We start from the raw sequence: 27,535 nt of genomic DNA, 5'->3' as shown, positions 1-27,535 counted from the left end.
AGCAGCCAGTTAAGTCAAAAGATTAAATAAGAGTTAAGACCCCAACTAATGGAAACACTAATCACTGTTATGGTGACTTCAAATAAAACACATTAGAGTTAAACCGCTGTTAATTTTCAATAAGATTCTTTTAGACGTCTGACAGAAATAAAGTCAGTCTGGTTAGTAATAAGTGAATCTGGTAATGGTAATGCTGTTTGTGGAGTTGTTTATTCCTCCTCTGCTGAGATCTTCAGAGATGTATTGTTTTCTTTTATGAAAACATTGAAGTGCTTCTGCTCGTCTTTTTCTTTTCTCTTCTTTCCTTTAGTGATTCTGCTTATTAAGGCTGAGATGTCTCCATATTTAATATACAAAGACTTTGTGGCTCAGATAAGGTCCAGTTGTGGTTTATTTATTTGCTCTTGGCTGACATGTGGCATTGCTATGGCCTGCTTGTGGCCCAGATCTGGCAAACAGGAGCGGCCCGCCCAAGGGCCGTCATTCCACGCTGAATGTGGGCCAGATCAGTATTCCACAAGTGCCAGGTGTGGGCCAGATCTGGGCCGAAACAATGTTGCTATCTGGGTAGCCAGTGAGCTTTGACAAGGGCCCAAAGCAGAAAAAAATCTGGTCAGTGGTACGCCATGGGGCAGTCTTTGACACACACTGCCTCAACATACTGTACAGACTGGACATAGGGCCTCCTTGTCCTCTTGTATAAACGCCACCGGCTGAATGGGTTGGTTTGTGAATTGAGGCGACAATCACTTGGGCTGAAATGCCAAAGTATAACTTGATTGACCTCTGGCCCCCACCTGAAACACTGTGGACTCACTGACAGAGCATGCAACTCACTGACCCTTTTGGCCGATGTTATGTCTTCTAATAGCTGATTGCTCAATAGGTTTGTAAGGTGCTGAACACAAACTGTCCAGCACCACCGGTAATAGTGTGTACCACCCACTGGGTACACACTACACGTACTGGTGCCTTTAGCCGTACAGCTCCTTTTAGAAAAGCCACCACTAGCCTATTTTCACCAACTGACACCTGTTCTATAGGATCCCGATAAGCAGAAAGGACAGCCACACACAGTTTAAATGTGGCTTGAGAACGTCCAGTATCCAACCAATACTGCAGGTCAAGTCAAGTCAAGTCATCCTCATTTATATATCGCTTTTAACAATGTAGATTGTTTCAAAGCAGCTTTACAGAGATAAACATATAATTTAAGGTAACAGAGATTATAGTGGTTCTTGAAAAATGTTTTTTTCCAGCTAAAGTTAGTTTTGATTGATTCATTTCCGTCTAAAAGATCATTTGTTATTAAATTAGGGGCCGCTAAGACGACACCGTTCTCTCTAAACAGACTTTAAACGTGAACCTGTGATAGACGCTGATGGCGTTCACATGCGCATTAAGAATTGATTCTATAGTTATGTGCGTTTGAATATATGTGCGCAGGTTTGTAATTCCTTACAAACCATGCCTAAACAAACTACTTGTCTTCTCTATAAATTTGATGCAGAATTTTATTTTATCTTATCACTTTGGGTAGGTACGCGAACCGAAAAATTCCACAACGCTTTATCTGTAGAGTGGTATAGGGATCCTCCATAGGGAGAGGCTAGTTGGCACTTCAGCTCTGCATTGTCATCAGGTCCAGGCGAAAGTCCTTCGTCAGATCTGGCAACGGCCTGGATCCGGCAGGCTGCGGGAAAACCTCGGGATAAACAAAGACACTAAAATTAGCGTAGATGCCATTCATCTTATGATGTAATGAGTACATCAGAATCAAAGGAAAGTGTTCCCAGTTCCGGCTGACCTAAGCAGCCTAATATTGAATTATAGAAGTCTATAGAGTGTTATGTGAATGCTATGTCAAAGAGATGTGTTTTTAGTCTAGCTTTGAACTGACAGACTGTGTCTGCTTCCCGGACACAAGGAAGATTGTTCCAAAGTTTTGGTGCTGAATAGGAAAAGGATCTACCGCCAGCAGTCGATTTAGATATTCTAGGTATTATCAACCGGCCATAACTTTGAGATCGCAATAGACATGAAGGACTATAATGCGTTAAGAGCTCGTTCAAGAACTGCGGAGCTAAACCATTTAGTGCTTTGTAAGTAATCAGCAATATTTAAAAATTTATACGATGTTTAATAGGGAGCCAATGCAGTGTTGACAGAACCGGGCTAATATGGTCGTACTTCCTGGTTCTGGTAAGAACTCTAGCGGCTGCGTTTTGAACTAGCTGTAGTTTGTTTATTAAGCGTGCAGGGCAACCACCCAGTAGAGCATTACAATAATCTAGCCTTGATGTCATGAACGCATGAACTAGTTGTTCCGCATTTGTCAATGAGAGCATATGACGTAATTTAGATATATTTTAAGATGGAAAAATGCGGCTTTACAGACACAAGACACTTGTCTTTCAAATGAAAGATTGGTTTCAAAGAGCACACCCAGGTTCCTAACTGACGACGAAGACTTAACAGAGCAGCCAGCAAGTGTTAGACGGTATTCTAGGTTATTACGTGTGGAAGTTTTTTGTCCAATAATTAGAATCTCTGTTTTTTCAGAATTTAGTAGTAGGAAATTACTATTGCAGGAATTGCAGGAAGTCCAGCACCTCAGTGATGGGACAATCAACTGGGTTGAGGGCATGATCTGTGCACCAAGAGACAAACAGTTTCCACTTACTGGCGTAAGTATGATGTTGAAGGTGCTCTTACACTCATAACTGTATTCCTTTCTCCCGCTGAACACTGAGAAAGCACCATCTCAACCCCAGGGGCCAGATGCACAGCTTCAGCCTGTCCGGAAAGGGATGCCACACTGGGGATTTAGCTGTGCAGATCTCAGTTAAACAAAGTGCATATTAAAGGTGCTCTAAGTGATGTCACACGTTTTTTAGGCCAACATTTTTTTTGTCACACACAGCAAACATCTCCTCACGATCCGCTAGCTGCCTTTCCCCTGAACACAGTGTAAAAAATGCTATCTCTGCAGACACCCCAGGCTCCACACACGGCAATGAAAACAAATTGGGCTAACCAATCTACTCCAAGATGGCGCCTGTGTACACCGCGAGCCGTCTGCTGCTCTCGGCTTTGTTTATCACTTGGCTGTTTCTATGTGATCTCCTGTCCCACTACTATGTTGACTCTCTCACTTATGATCGCCAGAAAATTTTGGATATACGCAGTTCCTGTGTAGGAGATTTGGACACGAAACTGGGCTTTTTAGCCGATCACACATATGGGTCTCTTTTTTGAGATATCCCGGATCACTTCAGGCGACTGCCTCTGGACGTTCCCCCAAGAAAGCGTTGGAGAAGATGTGGTAAACGCTGGGGTGTGATCGTCAGAATAAAGACACTCATGAGAACTGGTTGTCTAGCTGCTCTCGGGTCTCTACCTCGGCCGGACCGCTTCACGGCACGATTTCGGCCAACACCGACGTCGCGTTGGCTCAGGAAAATCATGACAGTTTCCCCTACTTCTACTCCAGATTCTCTCGACTCTCTGGTTTTAGAGGAAATCATCCACCAACGGATCATTATTCGACCGCGCTACGAGGGTGCAAACATCACTTACCTCTGCTTTCTGGAAAAAGCAGCGGTTTCTCACATTACTCTTCGCTCTCCAAAATCTGTGCTGTTAAATGCTCGTTCTCTGCTTAACAAGACGTTCATCCTCAAGGAATTCATCACAGATCTGGATTTGGACTTTTTTTTTATCACGAGACTTGGATGAAGGTAGGAGACCTTATTCCATTTTCTGAACTCGTTCCAACTGACTATTATTTTTACAACGGCCCGCGACCAGCTGGCCGTGGCGGTGGACTAGCCATCATTGTAAAAGAATCGTTCAGACCACAATGTCAAATGATATATACCACCACCTTCTCAAGTTTTGAAGCCCTTGTTGTACTTTTGAACTGGCCTGAACCCTTGGTATTAGCTTTGATCTATTGCCCTCCACACTTAATTAAAGACTTCATAGTGGAGTTCTCTGAATTTGTGGGTGACCAGGGGCCGTATTCACAAAGAATTTTATTTTACCACTAGGAGTACTCCTAAATCACACTAAAATGTTTTAGCTAGGAGTTTTCTCTTAAAAGTTATTCACAACGCCTCTCAGACCTACTCTTAGTAAGGAAAAATGACAACTCCTAAACTAAGAGTGATTCTTCGTTGCTATGGTTGACGTCAATTCTCATGCACGAGTTTCCTCGCAATGATCACAGTGATTGGTTGTTAGATGACAGGGCTATAATGCGGATCATAACACAGACGCAACAAATCATGGAATTACAACATCTAAACATGTCTGTGTCCTACACAAAATAATTATAGTAATGTCATCAAGATGCATATATAATGACATGTTTGTGCAGGCCCCAGTGAAGTGTAATTCTAAAAAGGGAGAGAGAGAGAGAGAAAAGTGGTGAATTAAATTAAATTAAATTAAGGTAGCCTAATACCCTAATGAAACCGCCACTTGCCTAATAATGAAAAACGACACTTGCATTAACACTTGCTTGGTTAATTGACATCATATTAGTATGGAAGCTTGTTTCCGCCACTGAATAAAAGAAATAAAAATAATTGCGACTTTTTATCTCACAATTGCGAGATATGAAGTCAGAATTGAGAGAAATAAAGTCGCAATTGTGAGATAAAAAAATAAATCGCAATTACATTTTTTGTTTTTCATTCTGTGGCGGAAACAAGCTTCCATAGCCTAAATAGACTACTTAAAGCAAGGAAATGTTGCTCCTATTGAAGTAATGTAATAGTTGAATGACGGTGGATTATGAACTCGCCAAAACGGAAAAGAAAGCCCAACTGGACACAGGATCAGTTACTGCTGCTGGCCCAGTTGGTGCTGAAAATAAATAAGTAAATAAAATAAAATGGAAACTCGACACTGGGATATCAAGTAAAACTAAGTGTGAGACATGGGAGAGGATTTGTTTGCAGATCAATGCAGCATTCCCGCTTGTGTCGCGGACCCCGGACGACTGCGAGAGGCGGTGGTATGCGCTACAATCCTTTGTGAATAGGTCTTAGTGAGTTAGGAGTTCTCTCGACTTCTTTTAAGCTGTCCCAGACTTAGGTGCTACTCTTAGGGCTAAAATGCTTTGTGAATTACTCTTAGTGAAAAAAATAAGGAGTCCTAAAGTTAGGAGTGCCCATTATTTTTAGGAGTTGCTCCTAAATTCGCCAGTTAGGAGCTACTTTTAGCCTTAAAATTCTTTGTGAATATGGCCCCTGGTCACCAAATACGATTCCATCCTCATCTTAGGTGACTTAAATGTGCATATGTTGCCCTTCTAAGCGGAGTTTTTAAACATCATTGACTCTTTTATACTTCGGCAGTGGGTTAATTATCCCACACATATCCATGGACACACGTTGGATCAAATTCTATCATATGGGTTATCTATAACTGAAGTCGAAGTTGTTGATTCTGCAATCTCTGATCATTTTCCTATTTTATATAAAATTTCTCTTCCTGTGCTTACTATCACACCTGTTTCTAACACCACACAAGCTCGTGCATATTTACCTGATTTCGAAATGGACTTTATTAAGCTCTACAATGAGGGTAATCCTATTCTATCCTTAGAATCCCCACTCCCTGACCTTGATGTGGAGCATCATCTCTGCCTTATAAACACTGTTTGGGAAGATATTTTAAATCTTACTGCTCTCCTCAAGTCTTTTAAATCTAAGACTAAATCTAATTCTGAGCCATGGGTCGATCATAGTTTACGCTCCTTGAGACAGTCATGCAGGAAAGCAGAAAGGAAGTGGAAAAAAGACAAATTACAGGTCTCGTACGAGATCTTAAGAGACTGTCTATCGTTATCAGAATGCAGTTAAGAAAGCTAAAGCTTCTTATTTTACTACATTGATTATGAAACGTCACAACACCCCTAAGGCACTTTTTTCGGTCATTAACTCTATTTTAAATCCTCCTATAAACTCTCTTCGCTGCCCATCTTTGGCACTCTACGTAAAGGAAATAATGTTTAAACTTAAACCTTCCTTTTGTATGTATGACACTTTACATCCTTGCAATCTGCGAAAATTATTTGATACTGTCGGCCCAGGGTTGAGATCGCTACTTAACCCTCTGAGGTCTAAGGGGTTTTTGGGGTCCTTGAGGTGTTCTGACATGCTCTGACATTTGTGCTTTTTTCAGTTATTTATAAACATGTTAATGGCAAAGGTGTAAATTCACTCTATATAGCACAAACGGGGCTACCGTAATATGTGAGCAACATGTTTGTATTTTTTAGAGAATATGTTTATGTGTGGTTATTGAAAAAACTAAAACTTAAAGTGTCTGAAATAAGGCCACAAAACACATACTAAATATGTTTCCACAAGACTTTTGACTAATGAGTGTTGTTGCTTAGAATTTTTGCTTCAAAATGATCTGAAAATCATCCTGCCTAATAATTTACACAAAACAATACATTGATTTAAATTTTATAAGACACCTTTTGTTTGGAAAGGCAATATGCGTGGAGGCGTGTTCACACCTGAGAAGACAAAGGCCAGATAATGTGCCACACACATAATGAGCTGCATATTAATTAGCCCTTTCACACCTCAAGTGTCACAGGGTCCCAAAGAATGCAAGGACAAAAGAAATGATCTATACATACTTATTTTACAATCAGAAATTGTAACCAATTACAAATAGGTTACAATTACAACAACAATTACAATTTTAACAATACTTCAAGTGTATTTCTTTGTAAAAAGTATACATTTTATCATACGTATTAAAAAAGGATTCATTAGTTTGAATATTGGAACAAACACTATAATAACATCTTAGTTGATAATTCAATGTACCTACTTTATTTTTGACAAAACATCCCATACTATAGTATATTTAACTATGAGCAGAAATTGGTGAACAAAAGCGTACCTATTTTATGTGACAGTAGTCTTTTTTTACAGTCAAAACTTTATAATATATCCAAAACTAATTAAAAAACTAAACATTCATATTTAGTCTGTCACATATTGTGCATGATATATTAGCATATACATGTGAATTTGCAGTTTGTTGCTTATACAGACATTTTATTTCAGTCTATTTTTACTCATCTTAGTAGGCTATAGCAATATAGTTTGGATGTGTTCATGTAAAAATAACGTTTACTAATGTAGGTGCGAGAGTGAATGAACGCACAGACAGGCGCTGTATAACTGTAGTAAACAAAGCGCACCCACCTGTGCCGTTCATTCATCATTTAGCCTACACACAGACACGCAATTCATATTTAAACAGTATTTTTGCGGTTTACAGTCAGACACTATTCAATATCGCGATTAGAACAAAGCACTTAAGAATAAATGACTTACTACATCAGCTGGATCCGTTGCTCCTCGAAATGAAACTACCAGCACTTCTGGTACATTTTCCAGGGTTAGGTAGTATTATTGCTCACAGCGTATAGATACGCTGTGCACACAGCTCTAGTAAGATACTTACTAAACACAATGTGTTTTATAATCCAGCTGGTGGGTGTTGGCATGTTTGAATGGCTTGCCTTAGATCATTTGTGTTTGAATACCGCGCACTCTCCGTGGGCGTGGCACATTAACGCGTAATCAGGTATAATGAGCTGGAAAGAAAAAGACTGACATCTCTCTCTTTTCATACAGATTACATAAACTGAGAATATTTGTTTTTTATATAAATTAATTCATTTAAAAGAAGAGAGTTCAGGCTTCATTATGGAAAAACACTCGATCGTGCCTGTATGACAAGTATTCGCGCAATTACAGTTAATTTTCGGACGCGTTTCAGAATGGACTTAACTGACAGAGAGAAGGCAGAACACGCATCATGTTTTTTTTCTTTATTTGGTGAAAAGCACAACACTTTGTTTTTATTGTGAGTATCCACAAAAAAATAGACACTTATCAGGATCTAATGATGTACAACACTTAATATGTAAGATCAAAATCAACAGAGTATTTTGAGTTTCTTTTGCACCGATAAGAAAAAAAGCGAGACTATCGCGCCCGCGATAGTGCCGTTTATTTAAAAGGTATTAGAGAAAATTGTATTTTTACAGCTTCAGACTTTCTTAAAGGACAGTAATATCTTTGAAAAGTTTGAATCAGGGTTTAAATCACTACAGAAACTGCCCTTAAAAAAGTCCTCAATGATATTTATATGACTACAGATTCGGGAGATTCCATCATTTTAGTTATGCTAGATTTGTCTTCTGCTTTTGATACCGTTGACCAAAGGATTCTCATTTCTCGACTTGAGTCTTACGTTGGGCTAGGGGGCGTGGTCCTGAGCTGGTTCAAATCTTTTTTAACTAATAGACGGTTCTCTGTAAAAATTGTAACCTTCTTTATTTCGGTGTATCAAAGTCCCAAACGGCCCGCCTTCAGATTGTTCAAAACGCTGCGGGAAGATTCCTTATGGGAAAAAGGAAATTTGACCATGCCACCCCCCTGCTGACATCCCTTCACTGGCTACCGATAAATTTTAAAATTGAATATAAAATTTTAATACTGGTGTATAAATCTTTAAATGATTTAGCACCTTCTTATCTATCTGATTTACTTCATTTCTACTCTCCCACTAGAAGTCTTAGATCTGAAACTAAACTTCTTCTTCAGATACCTAAAACCCGGCTAAAATCAAGGGGAGATCGAGCTGTTGAAGTGGCTGGTCCCACACTCTGGAACAAGCTCCCACTCTATATTAGAGCAAATTCCTCTCTGTCTGAGTTCAAGTCTTGTCTTAAAACCTACTTATTTTCGGTCGCTTTTAGCTTAGAATGATTATTCTGCTCTGAACTGCTTGTCATTATCTATGTCTCTGAACTGCATTAGTTTCTTTCTCTATGTGTATAGCACTTTGGTCAGCCAGTGGCCGTTTTTAAATGCGCTTTATAAATAAACTGGAACTTAAACTGAAAAACCCGCACCACTAAACATAACAAACTTTAAACGTCAAAAAGTGACGTCACCCGACATCGCTTAGAGCACCTTTAAGGTTTGAGTTGATTGATTATTTTGGCTCTTGGCTTAGATATTTTTTTTTTATTCCTGAACCAAGATTGCTGAAAAAGTTGGTGGTGTCACTTGCTCTATTTTTCTTCCCTCTTTGCGAATAGGTAGTCGAATTCGTCGTCTTTGTGTGTGATTATAAAAGTACAGATATAGTTTTATCTTTTCTGAAACTGAAACAGCATTCCACACATGTCCTAGACAACCAGCACAAAACATTATAAAACTGCTGCAACGTGTTTACATTCTTGAATGTTGTACAAAATGTAAGACTTATGTAGCCTAGAGTATATGTCACGCTTGAGTTCCACAGGTGCTTGAGGGCCTGAAAGAATTATTATGATTTCTCTGGAAAGAATGTGTCAGATCAGTTGATTGATTGATTGATTTTAGTTTGCATGCAAAGGTAGTGCATATGTTATTTGCTGAATGCATGACTCTGATGTCTAATCATAATTATTTTATTTTTTTCCTATGATGAAAATTACATTTCAGGTAGAATGTCTTAATCTCTGCTTTTTTACATACAACAGTAGTGTTATTTAGTCTATACTACACATCTTCAGAAAGGACAAAAAAAAAAAAAGATTCAAAACTGTCACGGTTTTCAGTTAATCCACCTCCTCACTACATTTCCCATCATCCTCCCTGGCCCTCACCTGCATGCACTTCTCAATCACAGATCACGTCACCTGTCACCAATCGTCATGATCGTCATCCAGCACTTCCCTCTGCAGTTCACCAGTGTCTGGTCTTGTCTATGACAGTCACCTGAGATGCCGTCATCCCTGTTTACTTACCTTAAGAACCCGTTCTTCCCGTCATCGCCGATCTTCTTCATCTTGGTTCTTCCCTTTAGCATCTGCCTGCAAGGACATTCATCATTCCCGTCAGCTAAGTCATCACCAGTTCTACAATCAGCATTCATCACATCTGCATTCCTTCCCTGAATCACTCACCCTTTGCACTATTAATAAACTTATTGTATTCACCTCAACCTTGTCTGTTGTGACAATAACACATTTGATCTGTGCAAGTCTCCCGAAGCTTTGTGGGAGGAACAGACCCAAACTCAAGATGTCATTCCACTTCAATTTAAATATGTTTCTTCAGATTATTCCAACTCTGCTGGATCTCATGCTGTAGAATCACACAGCTACTATAATCAATGACATAACATTAATAACACATTCATCATAATCAAAGATAACACTCTGGATGAGATCAGTGAATCAGTTTGTTTTTTCTTTTTCAAGTCATTTGAAGTTCTTGTGTTTCTGCTCATCTCTTTTTCTCTTCTTTCCTTCAGTGATTCTGCTTGTTAACAGGCTTATTAAGGCTGTGATAACTTATTTAGTATAGACAGATTTTGTGGCTCAGATAAGGTCCAGTTCTGGTTTATTTCTTTGCTCTTGGCTGACATGTGGCATTGCTATGGCCTGCTTGTGGCCCAGATCTGGCAAACAGGAGCGGTCCGCCCAACTTAAGGGCGTCCATGCTGGATGTGGGCTGGATCCGGATCGGGCTATGCACAGAGGAAGAGAACACAAATGAAAAAGATACAGAAAGTGCAACTCAGAGTAAGAAAGTTTAGCAGAAATAGAAGAACAAGTATTCCCAGTTCCTCCTAGCTGAATGATAAACACTTTTACAGAAACAGACTGTGTCACTGGAGAGGGAGAGAGAAAAGAAGAAAAAGGAGGACAGCCCCTCCAAGATTACACAGTGAGTTTTTCCTCTCTCTGTCACTTTAATCATTAAATAAATAAATAAATAACTTGTATCTGAACTGAGTGCCCATGATCAAAGATAGCGACCAGGGAGAACCAAATTTCTTTCACATTGCTTTAGTTATAAACACTATCTATCTTTAAGGCACTGGCACTGTATCCCAAGGGGAAAGGGCAACAATTACTATAATTTTTTTTCTATCACAGTGATTTCTATAGAGGAGAAAAAGATTAACCTACACAGCAAAATCCCCAGTGTTAAATTAACACTCAGTGTTTATATAATCCACACACTCAGAGTGTTATAAGTAAAACTGAAGCAGTGTTGAAATTAATGATATAATTGAGTAATTGAGTGATGATTGACCATTATTGAAGACACCTGATGTTAACAAGCCACCATTATGGTTATCGTTGTTTGCTTTAGTTGGGCTCTTGATCCATATATTTTTGAAATTAGATTTAGTTTGGCTGCTGTAATTCAGTTATAACAGCCAGATAAACAAAGAGAAAAATGGATCTGATAGTGTTGGTTGTGGTTTAATTTCCTTTATTCCTATCTTATCTAATTTCTGCTGTTTTTTTATGACTTTTTTGTCTCTTGTTTATTAATGAGTTGATCTGTTTATCTGAATATGCTGTTTGTCACCATTGCTGAGATTCATACGCTGATTCTTGATGTCTGTGTGTGCCTAAATTAAAGGTTCTTGTATCATAATAATTAAGATATCTTTTGGATTACATTGAAAATGCTAAAATTATTTTACTGTACAAGGCCAGTATTGCTATAATCAATAAAATAAATCTAACTCCGTGATTAGGCTCTAAATGAGGTCAGTAATTCAGTTCAAAAAATGATAGCTAAAACATAACCAACACCACCAGATACATTTTCTCTTTGTTCATCTGGCAGTTATAACTTAGTTACAGCAGCCAAACTAAATCTAAAGTTAAAAATGTAAGGGTCAAAAGCCCAACTAAAGCAAACACTGATCTCCATAATGGTGACTTAAAATCTGTGACTTTCTCCTTCAGCGATTCTGCTTGTTAACATCAGGTGTCTTCAATAATGCTCAATCATCACTGAATTAATCACTTAATTATCTTATTAACTTTAACACTGCTTCAGTGTTAACACTCTGAGGCCTAGTCCACACGGACACGGGTATTGTTATAACCAGAGTTTGTCCTCCTGCGTTTTAAAAAAGAATCCCGTCCACACATGCTCGGTTTAAAAAAATCTTGGTCTACATGAAAACGCAAAAACACGCTATCAAGCACTGTCAAAGTAGTCAGCGGCGCACAATCTGACGTCAAACACAGCGGATAATGGCGCACACTCTGACGTCGCAAGGCAAAAACCTCGGTTTTACTGTCTACACGACAACACTGCAACCGCCGTTTCTGGAAATCCTTACCCTGGCAGGGGTTTTCAAAAATGTTCGGTTTCAGTGACCTGATACTGTGTTTCCATGTGGACGAACGGCCGAACCGTGTAAAAAAAGTCACGGTTATAAAAATACCCGTGTCTGTGTGGACAAGGCCTGAATGTGGGTTATATAAACACTGAGCAGTGTTAATTTAACACTGGGGATTATGCACTAAGATTCTAGGCACATTAATTTGCCTGAATATTTTGAACACATCAGCTTGTCTGTATATAGTAATTATTATCAATATTATTTAGGTGAATTTTGTTTTCTTTTTTTGACGTTTGAAATTTGCATTGAAAAATGCATTTGTTTTGCTGATCGTGTTAGCCCATCCTCTTTTGCTATGTATGGAAAGTTGTGACGGTGGAGTGCATTCTTGTCTAACACTTCACACATTTCTTTTTGTTGAACAAGCACATCAACAACAAGTTATTGGTAGTGTTGTAAATGGAGGAACAACCTACATTTTTTACCAAATCTGATTGGTCATCTTTCTGAGCTTCTTTTCAATTATTTTAAATATGTAATGAAAAACCATGTAATTTTTTATTTGTCCTCTGTTTTAGTAATTGTGAGTATTTATATAAGGAAAGTTCTGAATCACTCAAATCCATGCGTTGTGTTTTTAAAGAGGAATGGCAGCAGATGCATGCATGCTCCATGAAGCCAGTATACTAATTATGTTATAGAATGAACATATGTACAATTAACAGAGTAAAAAGTTGCGGAAATTAAGTACTGTCCTATAACAGTACACTATATGACAATTTAAGATAATATTCTTAAAGTGCAACTATTATGTTTTTTTTTTTATATTTCCTTTCATGCAGTGAGAATATAGCTATTTGTGAATGTACTGTAATCATCCTGCAAAGTTACTGTAACTAGATTCAATGTTGTGGGAAGAAGGAGACGGAAAAGACTTTAATGACATAAAATAAATCAAATACAAAACGAAAGTAAAACTCAGCAGCCCCCGTCGAGATCCGCCCTCAAAATTACTTGCGTTTCGACTTTGATACTTCCGTTTCAGATTATTAAAATTGTGCCCTAAGTGTTATTTATGCATTTTACAGTAAAGAGAAAGATATTTATAGTTTGTTAATGTTTATGGACATAGAGAAGTTTCTGTTATTGTATGTTGTGGTTAGGCTACCATTGTGGTGAAGAGTAGCGCTGTCAAATGCAATTTCCACTTTGATACAACTCAATGTTTCACAGACAGGTTTTAAATTAAACCAAGAGCAATCCTTAGTTTAATTAGATCATTTAAGTATCTTTTATAAACATGCTTTAGAAAAAAAAACATTCCTGGTGTGGATCTTGAGACAAAACAATGGCACTGATATATTTTATCATATGTCAGTGCAAGGTGCTTCAGTTAAAACAGCCCAAAAATGAATTTTAGTCTGGAAATAAGATTAAGCCTTGTTTGTGAAACCAGGAGAAAGTGTTTAATAACCCAAAATCACAATGTCTTTTTGAAGCAAAGTTTGCTGATCAGCAAGAAGGATGTGTCGAATGTGTCCATCCTGAGCTTTAATGGAAATTGTATGTTGGGTCAGTGTAACTTGATTAAGTTAAGATAGCATTCCTTTGTTTTATGTTACATTAAACTGATTGAAATAGGTCACAAAAACAAAGTTGGAATTTGTAGGTAGAATCTGGTAAAAATGCCTTCTTAAAGCAACAACTACACATGTTCACTTTTTACAGTGTAGTACTGATTATTGACGTCCATTCATCGGTCTTACATGCCGCTTATACCATATGGGACACGGCCCACTGGAGTGCTGGGTTATTACTGACGTACAGCAGGGTAAAGAGGTTAGGGAACGTTCTGAGAACTTTCTGGGAAGGTTAGGGGAACGTTCTTCAAACCATAAGGAAACATTCAATTTACGAAAAGATAAGTTTCCTAGCTAACCAACAGAGAACGTTAGGATGGCTATTCTGGGAATGTTGTAGGAACCAGAAACTAACATTCTCAAAACATTCTGGGAACCAGAAATTGTTAGCTGGTGTTCAGCGTCATCAACTGTGAATGTGAAACAGAGAGTTCAGTGCTTATATGGTGTAAAGCAGTGATTGGCCAGACCTACCTGTATTATTATGAATGAATGATGTGACATTAGAGTCTTCCTGGTAGAACCTACACTAACGCTATCACAACAGACTGGTCCGTCTGGCAATCAGAGCAGAGCAGGCTCGTGGAAAGGAGGGATTTAGAGAGACTGAATCTCGGATGAGTCGTTTGAGGATCATTGAAAAGTGACGTCCAATGATAATTATGAGAGAATAAAGCATTTTTCCCCCGTTAGTGGATGTGAACCTGTTGTAGGAGACCTCCAAAACAAAAAGGAACCTTTAAAATAGCATAATAACAAATAAAACTTTGACATTTTACAAAACATTTTTAGGCTTCCTTATGAAAAGAAAATATATTTCCCATATATAGACCTATTATATATCTGTATTTATTTATATCCAATATACTAAATGGTTTAACACTATATTTGAAAATATAGAGAATACTATATTGTGTTAATTAGGCCTACAGTATGTGAAATAATACATAAGGAATTGCCGCTTATATTGAAAAATAATGTGACAATATATTTACTAATACATCAATGTATGTCATTTTACATTCAGTAATACACTTCATAATATTTAGATGTATATGTCATTAGATATGGTACTGCATGTGTAATATATTGCAGATATATTTACTCAAGGAGCATAAACGCACATATATAGAGAAATATATATTATGTATTTCTTAATTTTTTTAAATTATTTACATTATAAAATATTTTCAAGCTAGTCAACAAAAGCACACTTACATGTCATAAAGTATTAAATCACTGTGCTAATGATTGCACAGATATTACTTTTAAAATTGAGAAATTACAGTTTGAAAGGTGTGTGTGTGTGTGTGCGCGTGATACATTCACATTTATATGGGAACATGTATGTCCAATATATGTACACAATAAAAGATAAACTTTATGAATATAACATGTAATGCTATTTTTGTCTTCATTTATAAATATTATATAAGTATTAATATATAGCCATGGTCAATGCATATATTGCATTATATTGAAAAATATAAGCACTAGTTTCCCATATATGGAAATGTATTATAATATATTGCATTATATTTTTCAGTATATTCCCATATATTTTTCTTCCGTAAGAGCTCTTACACCATATACAGTTGTTTCTCTCATCCATAACATCTTGCGCGCTTATTTCACTTCCAGCAACCATGTCGGATGCTGACAGGTCCCTTTATGTGGACGGCAACCCGGTCAGCAACCCACTGGCTGACTGGGCCACCAAGAGGCTGGTGTGGGTGCCCTCGGAGCGCCTGGGGTTCGAGTCGGGCTCTGTGAAGGAGGAGCACGGGGATGAGGTGCTGGTGGAGCTCGCCGACTCTGGAATGATAGTGCGAGTCAACAAGGATGACATCCAGAAGATGAACTCGCCCAAGTTCAGTAAAGTGGAGGACATGGCCGAGCTCACCTATCTGAACGAGGCGTCCGTGCTGCACAACCTGACGGAGCGGTACTACTCCGGCCTCATATACGTGAGTCTGCATAGTCACACACTCAGATACTACAGGTCATACACACCAAATAATGCCCACCCAGCCCATATACTCATATATTGTTGTACTGTAAAAGCTGAGCTGCTGGAGTAATGTGGATCTAAATATAGTGATTAATACAAATGTGAACCTGCACAGAAAAATCTATAGACCAGGCGTAACTCTTTTACAAAGGAAATAATACACATTTAAATAAGTTAAAGGAAATGCGTTTTGTCAGTCTCAAATTGTTGCTCCTCTCAAAAAGAGTGAGAGACTTGACTCCAATAGTGCAGCTACATGTGTGCAAGTGCTGGAAGTACCTCTGGAGATGCAATCAAAAGCTGGCTTGTAATTCTGAAGAATGTCACAATGGAACAGCAGCATTGTGAGAAATTGATTTAATTTTCACAGATTTATTTTTCTATGTGGTCACTGAAATGGTTTTGTTACAGCAGCTCCTATAGCTGCTGATGGCTTGGATATGCAATACAAGTTTTACACACACCAATGGGCAGTCGTGTAGTTGATCTCAAATCTTGAAAATACTTTATTGAACATAATGCAAATTCTTAGTTACATACTTTTGACGGTGATGGTGGACATCCAACTTGTAGCTTCCAGTGTTTGTGTGGTAAAATGCATTCCCTCCACCAAGCCTTCTAACTCAAAGGGGCCCTATCAAACACCCGGCGCAATGCAGAGTCAGGCACCACGCAAGTGTTTTTTTCTATTTTCAGCCTGACACAGTTATCATTTTCACGTCCTGCGCCACGTTGTATAAATAGCAAATGTATTTGTGCCTATCTGTTCACCCATGGGCTGCTTGTCTGAAAACAAGGTGTGTTCAGGCGCATTGTTGGCACGTTGCTACTTTAAGGCAACTGAAAAAGACTGCATTGTTAGAGACTGCTTTGATCGCTATGACCAACTGAAAACTGGTCTAAAGTCAATGGTGCAATTTTTTTGCTGTCATTTAAAGAGTGCGTTAGTAATGTGCGCCTATAGGCGGGTCCACAACACGCGTACACTTTTGCATATTACACACACAGGGATGCACAGCAGCACACAAACATGCCAAATTTTAAAAATAAAAGGATTACAATGTAAAATATTAATATTGTGTACACAAAAAATATGGTGGAAACCAGCTTGTCCCGTAGATGGTCTGCTTGCTCACTTTAACCTCGTGCACGAGCAGATCCTTTTCCTCTCTGGAGACGCATTTATTTTTCCGCTTGCAAATTGCGACGAGCGCAACTGGCATTTAAAGGGAATGGCAAATTACACTCTGATTGGTTTATTGCACGTTACGCCCAAAACACACCCATTTCTGATTAAGAGAATAGGGACAACACTTTTAAGTTGATGATACACAGGGCAACTTTTTGAGCAATGTTGCTGGGCAATCTTGCCGAGCCATTGTTGCTTGGGCACTTTCCCATTGAAAATGGGCAGTACATTTCTATCTGGATAATTTAGATCGGTCATGGGCCCTGTGTCTCATCTAGTTGCCCATTGACGCAACATTGCCCAGCAACATTACTCAAAAAGTTGCCCTGTTTATAATCCCCTTTAGACCATGCGCCGGGAGCCGTTTTTCCTGTCGTTAAACTAGCAATAGTCGATTCAGACATGCCCTAAGTGCACTTGCGCTGTGCGCTTTAGACCATGTGCTTTGATCACTAAAATTAGGGCCCTATGTTTAAGGAACACCTGTTTAAAAACCCTCTGTGCACATACTGCCCCCACCTGGTGTCAGGCCAAAATACATTTACATTAACACTGGCTCCTACACACCGGCACCAAAATTGTTGGTGTGTAACTACCATTATCTCTTAAATTATTCAAAGGAGCCAAACCATCATTACCTGATCTCACTTCACTTTAGCTTCCTTTGATACTGCAAATGAGTTTTACACTTACTCACAGCATAAAAAAAAACAATTACTAGACCATATTTCTTAAGAGTTAAGAGCCCAACTAAATGGAACTCTAATCACCATAATGGTGACTTAAAATGAAACAATAGTTAAACTCTCTGTTATTTCTCAATAACAACTCCTGTAGACGTCTGACAGAAATAAAGTCAATCTAGTTAGTAATAAGTGAAGCTGGTAATGCTGTTTGTGGCGTTGTTTAATCCTCCTCTGCTGAGATCTTCACAGATTTAATGTCTTCTTTTACTTCAGTTGATTTCATCTAAGGCTGTGTCTAAAGTCAGCTGTAGTTCTTGTGTTTCTGCTCGTCTCTGTTTCTGTTCTCTTCTTTCCTTCAGTGATTCTGCTTGTTAACAAGCTTATTAAGGCTGAGATGACTCCGTATTTAATATAGACAGATTTTGTGGCTCAGATAAGGTCCAGTTCTGGTTTATTTCTTTTACTCTTGGCTGACATTTGGCATTGCTATGCCCTGCTTGTTGCCCAGAACTGGCAAACAAGAGCGGTCCGCCCAAGGGCCGTCATTCCACGCTGCATGTGGGCCAGATCATCATTCCACATGTGCCAGATGTGGGCCAGATCTGGGCCGAAACAATGTTGCTATCTGGGAACCTTTCTTGAATTCATGTTTAATTTCGTTGATGTATTAAACTTTGTTTGTATTATGTTGTAAGGGCTAGCTATCATGAAATCAAATATATGAAAGCCATACACGTCAGAGTGAAACTTTGCCACAGATTTCATTTCATTTAGATGCTTTTCCCCAAAACATATACCGTTAAACTTAAAAGCGTTGAAAAAACTAAATTATTTTTGTTAATAAGCTATAAACTTTTGATTTGATCCACGTTTGAGTTCTCGCCCTTTCCTTGACCCCAACCGTGACATTGTTGATGGTGAATAGAGATTCATTTTCCTTAATTTTAATTTACCACTGAGGTAGAGTATATTTATTACTTTACAAACACATGATTGACTGTCTCTGTTCTCCACAGACGTACTCGGGTCTGTTCTGTGTGGTGATCAACCCGTACAAGAACTTGCCCATCTACTCAGAGGAGATCATCAAGATGTACAAGGGCAAGAAACGACATGAAAAGCCGGCGCACATCTACGCCATCACAGACATGACCTATAGGAGTATGATGCAGGGTAAACTTACACTTACAGACTATCTATCTATCTGACTGTGTCTAATCACACATTTTTCTAATCCTAAATTCATTACTTTCAAAATTGTTAACAGCATCAAAACTGATTTAAAGCATTATTGAGCTGAATTTCTCTTTTACTGATGTGCGTGTGGGCCCTCCCTCACTGAATATTCTGTTTCACTCAAAAATGTATTTAACATTTTGAATGTTTTTGCATTGTATAAATTCATTGTTGTATAAATTCATTCTTCCAACAGACCGTGTTGATCAGTCAATTCTCTGCATGTGAGTCACGTTCTTGCATGTGTGTATTTTGTGTTTTGAGCATTGAAGATGTGCAAGACATCTCACACTTTTGTGTTTGTGTGTTTTGAGGGGTGAATCTGGTGCCGGAAAGACAGAAAACACCAAGAAGGTCATTCAGTATCTGACCCGCATGGCCTCTCATAAGGTACTAACATGCACCCTATATGGGTAGACAAGGTACAATATAACAAAGGTGTATACTTGGGGTGCTGATAGTGAAAAGAAGTGAAAGTGAAAAAAAATCTGACATTGAAAAGAAGTGTTCTTAAGAAAACTAAATCAATTAACCAAAGTGTATCAGTTCAGTAGAACCAGCACTCCTATTAAATTTGCCCAGTTTTTCAAAGGATGTCAAACATCATTTGTGATTTTAAAAGTCAATTATGTAGTTACATCCCCCTGATATCAGAACATATTAGATGCTCATTGATTTGCAGCTAGATTAATCAAGATGGTCACAGCGCTCAAGATGTGCTCTCCTCGTGTCACTTTTCAAAAAACAGAGCTTTAGATGCTTTAAAAGTTTCACCTTTTTTGCCTCTGATTCAGTGAGTTCATTGACTAAAGGATTTGACAGGCTTTATCAAACCTGCAGTCTATTCTTTATGATTCATTAAAAATCAACTCATAAAAGTTATTTGTCTGTGAATCAGCTGTTCAAGGCCATTGTAAAACACACCTGTTAAAACAGGTGTTAAAACAGCAGGTAAAGTTAAAACAAACTTACATCCTGAATCACTGCATCTCTTAAAAAATGCTTAATATCCACACTTGTTTTTTTAAACATTAAAAACATGTGAAATACTTGTGTGACAAGTTATGCATGAAGCCACACTGAGAGCCCTATATCTCTGTACTTTACTCTGTTGGAAGAGTATGGAAATATGAATCTAAAAAAAGGAACATTTTATCGGAGCTACCCCAATTTTTCCCATGACCAAACACAGTTGACAACGGCAGGAATCCTAGAGCAGGCCTTGAAATAAACATTTGCTATTGCTGTTCATTTATTCAATGTTTCAAATCTCATTTACATATCAAATCTTATTCCAATTACCTTCCATTTCTTTAAGTCTGCACAATAAAGAGGGAGTAATTCAAGCACTGACTATGTTTTTAGAGGTGATAAATGAGTGGAATTTTTTAAACATAAATGAGTGGAACATTTTAAAGTTCCACTAATGTATTTATTAGGGGGTTTAAGAGATCTGCTTTTGACAGCCTATACCCAGATAGCAACATGGTTTCGCCCCAGATCTGGCCCACATCTGGCACTTGTGGAATACGGATCTAGCCCACATGAAGCGTGGAATGTCGGCACTTGGGCGGACAACTCCTGTTTGCCAGATCTGGGCCATAAAGAGGCCAAAACAATGCCACATGTCAGCCAAGAGCAAATAAATAAACCAGAACTGGACAAGTACCAGATGTGGGCCGAATCTGGATTGACCGTTATCAAGCACCTGAACTGAATCCAATTATGTTTTGAGTACAGGGAGAGCTGGGAGAGCTGGAGAAGCAGCTGTTACAGGTGAACTCTATCCTCGAACCTTTCGGCAATGCCAGGACAGTGATTAATGACAACTCTTCTAGATTCGTAAGTTATGGATATAACCCTATGTTATGGTGATATTTTTGCACAATATTCTGAATTTGTGTAATTTAACTTCGGTCTTTCTTACATTTTAGAGCAAATTCATCAGAATCAACTTTGACATTAACGGATACATGGTTGGAACCAATATCAAAACCTGTATCTTTATGAGCTGTAAGCATGTGCTGTAAGTGATGTTAGCCATTCTGGAACATCTGCCAGATTTAGCCACTGCACTATAGTAGCATTCTCTCACAAAATAACTAAAACCAACTGCTTATGAAGCTGAATATGGCTCTTTTGTTCAACTGTGGCACACACAACTTCCTACTTTCCATATATGGCCTGGCCATTGTAAACTTGCAAAATGACGGATAGCAGTAAGTGTCTCAAAAGTCTTCTGATTGCCTAAACAAAGGTTCAGACCGCTGTCCAAGACCAGGACTGTCACCAAAAGTTTAATATCTGTCTAGGAGTAGGGCCATTTTCTGCATATCATTTCACATAAAAATCACTTGTGTGCTGCCTTAATATAATATATGGTTTTAATGGAATTAATATGGTTTAAAATGTTGTATATGAATGATCAAAATTGTGGGGAAGAAACTTTTCTGTTCTTCTAGTTCTCTTGTTTTTTTCACAGTTCATACCTTATCCTGGATTATTAATTAATCCTGGGTTGTCAGGTTCGTGCATTCACACTTTTAGCTTTACTAGATCTGTTGCACAGCGGTTTCCTGTCTGCCTGAGTGGATTGTGCTTGTAGCTCCTTATAGCTTTGTTTTTAATCTCTATTTTCTATCTTTCCTGCCGTTTAAATTGCTTAATATAACTTAATCATCAAAATATATCTGATATTATCTAATATTGTCTGTCACATTGATCAGACATCGCTATTTTTAATCTCCTCATCTCCTGTTGTCACTTGCAATGTCTCCTACATGTTTAGCATAGCCTTCTCTGTCAGCAATGAGGGTTTACATGTCATAAATGCAGGGAAATAGACAGGCTGACTGAGAAGATCTCAGAACTAGAGACACGCATCCAAACTTTAATCGAGGATAGTAAGAATACAAGGGCTTTAGATACTGCTTTGGATGAACTTTGAACTCTGTACATTGTTCGGATCCGGGTGTAGAGCCCGTGCAGCAGATTGATTGAACAACAGATTGTTGTCACTCAAAGGCTGGCTGTCTAAAACACCGCTGTAGTGGACTGTCCTCACTTACCGGGAGTGATACGCCGTTGCCCTTTAAAAAACTCCCAAAAGCATTTGAGGGTAAAAATTTAATTAATGTTCAACAAATAAAGAACGTATATGATACAGATGAACAAATGATAAACCTGAGGTTGCTGAATATTCAATCCCTTTCTTCAAAATAACTTGTAAATGATATGGTTGCAGATGTTTTCTCCAGAGCAAGTTACCTCCATTTTTTGGAACCGAACGTTGAGGTTATCCTCTTCCTTGCCCTTAAAAATACCCGGGAATGTCACATAATCTGCTTTCTGGAATACCCCCCAGGGGTCATAGATCCCCAGTGTTAAATTAACACCCATTGGTGTAAATATGTGTCCACACTACAGGGTATTAAAATTAACACTGGAAGCAATGTTGTTGTTAATGAAATAATTAAGTGATTAATTAAATATTGATTGACCGGTAGTGATGACTCCTGATGTTAATAAGCAGAATCACTGAAGGAAAGAGAAAAAGAACAGAAAAAGGGAGATACAAAAACTACAATGACTTCCAGCCATTAGACGTTATTGCGCTTACTAACCAGTTTTACTTTATTGCACTTATTACTAACCAGTTTTACTTTATTTTTGTCATACATCTACAAAAGTTCTTATTGAGAAATAACAGAAGTTTAGATGTTGATGTTTTAATGAAAGTTTAGATTGAAGTTATCGGTGTTTGTTTTTGCCCCTGTACTTTTTAATGAGTTTTTTCTCTGGCTTCTCCAACTTTGTGTTTGTAAAGCACATTTGATATGGTAAGAGAAACTATGACCTGGGCTGTGTTTCCCAAATGCATTAACTCCATGTAGTGGCCTGATTCATTGATATCATCCAGCATTATTAACTTGTTATCTAAATGTTTCAATAATTATTCATTACAGTAAATCTGTGATGTTACAGCTTGAGATCCAGAAGTGCTTTTATAATCTGACGTTTTTTAAAAAAAACGCATCAACCAAACAACAATCAAACGATATGCTTCATGCAGTGCATGATGGGAACCTTCGTTCAAAACTCATCCATGACTCCCATTATGCATTGCAGCATGAATAAATTATGCAGCTGAATTGTCTTTAATTTTCATTGATTGCTCCTGTTTGCTTTTATTTTGCTGTTGTTTTGTTGTGACTTTAGTAGCATGTTTTGTGATGTTGTCTCCTGTCGATGGGCCAGACATGGAGGGCCCACAACTGAGGTTGGGGGTGCCAAATCATTCCCTTCGGCTGGGAAAGGAGGTCCTTCATAAGGGGAATTGGCCTATGGACTTCTGACAGCCACTGCATCAAGTCAGGGAGCCATGACTGGTTTTGCCAGAGAGGGACAAGCAGAAGGTCTGTGCATCTGTCCACCCTGATCTGTTTGATGACCTGAGGGAGCAACGCAACTGGAGGGAAGGCATAAAAGGGGAGGCTGCGCCATTTGTGGGCCAGCGCATCCCTGTCCATTGAGAATAACATTGGGCAGTGAGAGTTGTTTTCTTAGGTGAAGAGGTCAACCTCTGCGTGAGCCAGGCCCTCATTTCGGCCGACTCGAGAAATGCTCTCAGGAAGGCAATACGTTGGCTGGATGTCCGTGAGCTCTTGGCCAAGTTGATCCTGTGTCCCAGGTATTCCAAATGGCTGAGGAGCAAGGATCTGTGAATGTGTACAACTCGGCCTCCAACTGGGCCAATACAAGCCAGTCGTCAAGGTAATTCATAAGGGTCGCGTCCATGCACTTTCTTGAAAGTGTGCAGTGCCATATACAGAGTGGATGGGAGGACCGTATACTGGTTATTTGCGTAGGTACGTGAACATGAAAGGGCAAAAAAGCTTGCTACAAACATCGCTTCGATTTCTGCGAGGGAAAAAAGTCGTCACATTTATTTATATAGCGCTTTTTATAATACAGGTTGTTTCAAAGCAGCTTTACAGAGATAACTGGAAAATGCAACAAAGTTTGTTTCCAGAAGAAAATAGCATCACAGTTCAGCTTAAGTAAGTTCAGTGATGTTTAATTTTGTTGTAAAAAAGTGGTTAATTTAGTTCATTTATATATATATATATATATATATATATATATATACATACATACATACATACATACATACATATATATATACATACATAAATACAACTGTATATACACACACACACACATATATATATATATATATATATATATATATATATATATACAGTATATATATATACACATACATACATATATGTATATATATATGTATATGTATATATATATATATATATATATATATATATATATATATATAGCCGCTCTGGAGAAAACCGTGATGTCATCACCCAGGGTACTGGAGAATCTTCTCTCTGAGGGGAAAGTGAGGCATGTGGGACCTGTGCCAGCATGAGCTCACTTATGTCTGACAGCTCACTGCTGTTTCTTCCTCAGAGGTCTGGCAGGTTCCTTATACCAGAAGATCGTCAGCTTGCTTGCAGAGCACTGCTGAGTTAGTCAAGTCAAGTCACCTTTGTTTATATAGCGCTTTTTACAATACAAATTGTTTCAAAGCAGCTTTACAGAGATAACTGGAAAATAATGTTGTAATAGTATATTGTTAAATATAAAATTAAATGTCCCCAACTAAGCAAGCCATAAGCCAATGGCGACAAAGGCGAAGAAAGGCGAAAAAGGCGACAGTGGGGAGGAACCAAAACTCCATCAGGTGACAGAATGGAGAAAAGAACACGTGGTAAAACCCAGGCTAAGTCAGGGGGCCAGTCCTCCTTTGGCCAATGAACGAACAGTGTATGATTATGATTTAGGCAGCATTATAGGTCAGAAGTCAGATTAGATCAGAACTTTCACAATATTTATCCAGTTCATCTGGTTCGGGTCGGAGTCATCACACTGGTATGGAGACGAGTTTGTTGAGGTGTACATGAGGCCTTCACAGGGCTGATGGGCTGGCACTTCAGGGATGCGTTGTCATTGTGTCCATGCGAGGGTCCTTGATCAGATCTGGATATGGCCCGGATCCGGCAGTTTGCGGTAAACCTCGGGATAAACAGAGAGACTTCTTATGATGTACCAAGTACATCAGGATTTATGGGAAGTGTTCCCGGTTCCACCTGATCTAAACTATGCAGTTAGCATGATCCACTGTGAGTATTGTCTATGGCGGGAGGCTTCTTGATCTCAGAGTCCCAATGAGGAGAAGATCTTCGTCGCTGAAGAATAATTATTCTTTAATCCTATGGCGAGACACCCGCTTTTATGGAGGGATAGGCTATAGGCTTGTGCAGTTTCACTGCGTGATTCAATAAGGCTTTCAGTATTCAGAGAAAAACAAGTTTTCCCATAGCGTCTAGCAATGCAATACGAGAGAACCGTGTCGATAAGGGAACTAAAAAAGCATCATATAGGTATTTCATATGTGGAGATGGACATCTCAGATTAAATAAGACATGGCAGAATGCAGAAAATGAAGTACACATTCAGCTTTGGCCTGTCTCACGCACAGTTGAGTGCACATCTTCACAATCCTTTCAAAGTACACTCCTTGGTCGTGAGTGTGATAAGACATGTTCAGAATGTGCACACTATCTATTGGACTTTTGTTTTCAAGCACTTAAATCAGTTACACATGCGCATTCTGCTGACTAGCGGATGGTGTGCGCAGACTACAAGGTATATACTTTGGGCTTTACACTATATACTGTAAAAGGCCTTTTGTGTGAGTATTCGTGTGCTTGTGTGTGTCCTTGACTCTGACCATCAGTTCTATTGGAAATGTCTCGTGTGATTCGTCAAGCTAAAGAAGAGAGGAACTTCCACATGTTCTACTACATGCTCACCGGCGCAGAAGGCAAACTACGCTGTGAGTGTCATTCTTCACTGCTTTAATACACTATTGTTGAACTAGTTTGAGTTTTAAAATCACTAAAATAATAATTGTAGGATGAGGCTCTTGTGTTTATGAATGAATGTCAATTATTGGACTAATTTCAGCTGAACTGTATCTGGAGAGCAACAATAAATACCAGTTCCTGTCCAATCGAAACGGAGCGATTCTGGGACAGAAGGACCAAGACATGTACCTGGAGACCATGGGGGCCATGAATATCATGGGCTTCTCCGAGAAAGAACAGCTCGGTACATGTATGGCATGACAATGTTATCTGCTGTGTATTAGAGATTTTTGAAGTTGTTCAGTTGTGTGCATCGCCTCCTGCAGGTCTGTTGAGGGTCATGTCATCTGTGCTACAGCTGGGTAACATGTCCTTTGAGAAGCAGGGTCACTCAGAACAAGCCTCCATGCCTGATGACACAAGTAAACACACCATTATGACTTTACAAACACGTCCATCAGGCTTTGTTAATAATCCATACCAGTATTGACACCATGAATGTAGTAGATGAATTTATATGGTTTCTAGTTGTTCGTGAGATGATCAGAGCTGGGTGTAGAGAAGGCAAACCAGCAGCATTTGTTACTGCCAGTTGAGTGTTATTAATAAAAAATTTTAAACAACTTCTCCAGCTGCCAAAAAGGTGTGCCATCTGATGGGCATGAACGTGACCAATTTCACGCGTGCCATCCTCTCGCCCCGGATCAAAGTGGGCCGTGATTACGTGCAGAAGGCCCAGACGCAGGAACAGGTCGAGTTCGCGGTGGAGGCTCTGGCCAAAGCCACGTACGAGAGGATGTTTCGCTGGCTGGTGATGCGCATCAACAAAGCTCTGGATAAGACCAAGCGTCAGGGCGCCTCCTTCATCGGCATCCTGGACATCGCCGGCTTTGAGATCTTTGAGGTATGGCAGAACCATTACTGCTTCAAGCTCACTGTGCGTTCACACCGGACGCAAATAGTGCGTCAAATTCGCGTCTACCGCGTCTAGTTTGACGCTTGACCCCTTTGTGTTAATTCGCGTGTCAAAAGTGAAACTGACGCGCGTAAAAACAAAAGTTTGAAGCGAAATTTACGCGCGTCACGCGCGTCAGAATCGAATCCCGTTAGCGGCCATCTTTTTTATGATCGAGCATTCATCGAGAGAGTCTCCGCTCTGTATTTGCTCTGGAGAGCAGAACGGCAGCGTATTTGTGTCCACCAGACCCTTCGAAGTCGAACCCAGTGTGGCGAGTTTCACCATTGGCTCGCTCCAGGAGCTGCGCCTGGATGACGGCGGCTTTCAGTGGTACTTCCGCCTGTCCCGCGCCCAGCTTGATGACCTGTTGTCCCGTATTGGAGCGAGGATCACCCTCGCCCTCATCCACCTAATCTGTCATTTATTTTTGTTTTGATGATAAATGGAGCCAGCCTCCAAAAGTGATTAATCTGTCCTGTGATTTTTTCTCTCTCTCTCACACAAAACTGTCCAGACACGAACTTATGCAGTATGTTGGTTGTCTTTACATTATAATAATATTTCATATAATCTAGATATGGAATAAATAGCATTCAATTCAAAATGAATATGTCTTATAAATTGAAATCAAGTTTTATGTGATAAAATATTTGCTTTGTTGTGCATTAGA

General features: G+C 39.0%; 2 protein-coding genes across 3 annotated transcripts in view; both read left to right on the top strand.

The window, feature by feature from the left end:
• Positions 1-27,535, top strand: part of atg4db (autophagy related 4D, cysteine peptidase b) — a 66,701-nt gene that overhangs the window by 1,394 nt on the left and 37,772 nt on the right. The gene's annotated exons all lie outside the window — the stretch shown is intronic.
• The window catches only part of LOC143710931 (myosin-9-like), a 39,005-nt gene continuing 22,008 nt past the window's right edge, over positions 10,539-27,535 (top strand). Inside the window, exons 1-12 of one of the 2 annotated variants that reach the window (XM_077202174.1) lie at positions 10,539-10,624; positions 10,699-10,769; positions 15,477-15,802; positions 18,738-18,894; positions 19,154-19,181; positions 19,272-19,347; positions 20,698-20,799; positions 20,892-20,955; positions 25,778-25,876; positions 26,008-26,151; positions 26,234-26,329; positions 26,540-26,811. In XM_077202174.1, coding sequence (XP_077058289.1) covers positions 15,482-15,802; positions 18,738-18,894; positions 19,154-19,181; positions 19,272-19,347; positions 20,698-20,799; positions 20,892-20,955; positions 25,778-25,876; positions 26,008-26,151; positions 26,234-26,329; positions 26,540-26,811 — 1,359 coding nt within the window. In that variant the 5' untranslated portion in view covers positions 10,539-10,624; positions 10,699-10,769; positions 15,477-15,481. Of the gene's footprint in view, positions 10,625-10,698; positions 10,770-15,476; positions 15,803-18,737; positions 18,895-19,153; positions 19,182-19,271; positions 19,348-20,697; positions 20,800-20,891; positions 20,956-25,777; positions 25,877-26,007; positions 26,152-26,233; positions 26,330-26,539; positions 26,812-27,535 lie in introns of those variants that run through there. The other variant, XM_077202175.1, reaches the window with a different exon arrangement.

Source organism: Siphateles boraxobius, unplaced genomic scaffold, assembly GCF_051911475.1.
Source record: "Siphateles boraxobius isolate OS27281-9 unplaced genomic scaffold, OSU_SipBor_1 49, whole genome shotgun sequence".
Lineage (NCBI taxonomy): Eukaryota > Metazoa > Chordata > Actinopteri > Cypriniformes > Leuciscidae > Siphateles > Siphateles boraxobius.
The sequence above is the reverse complement of the archived record's forward strand: the minus strand, read 5'-3'. Positions and strand labels throughout refer to the sequence as shown.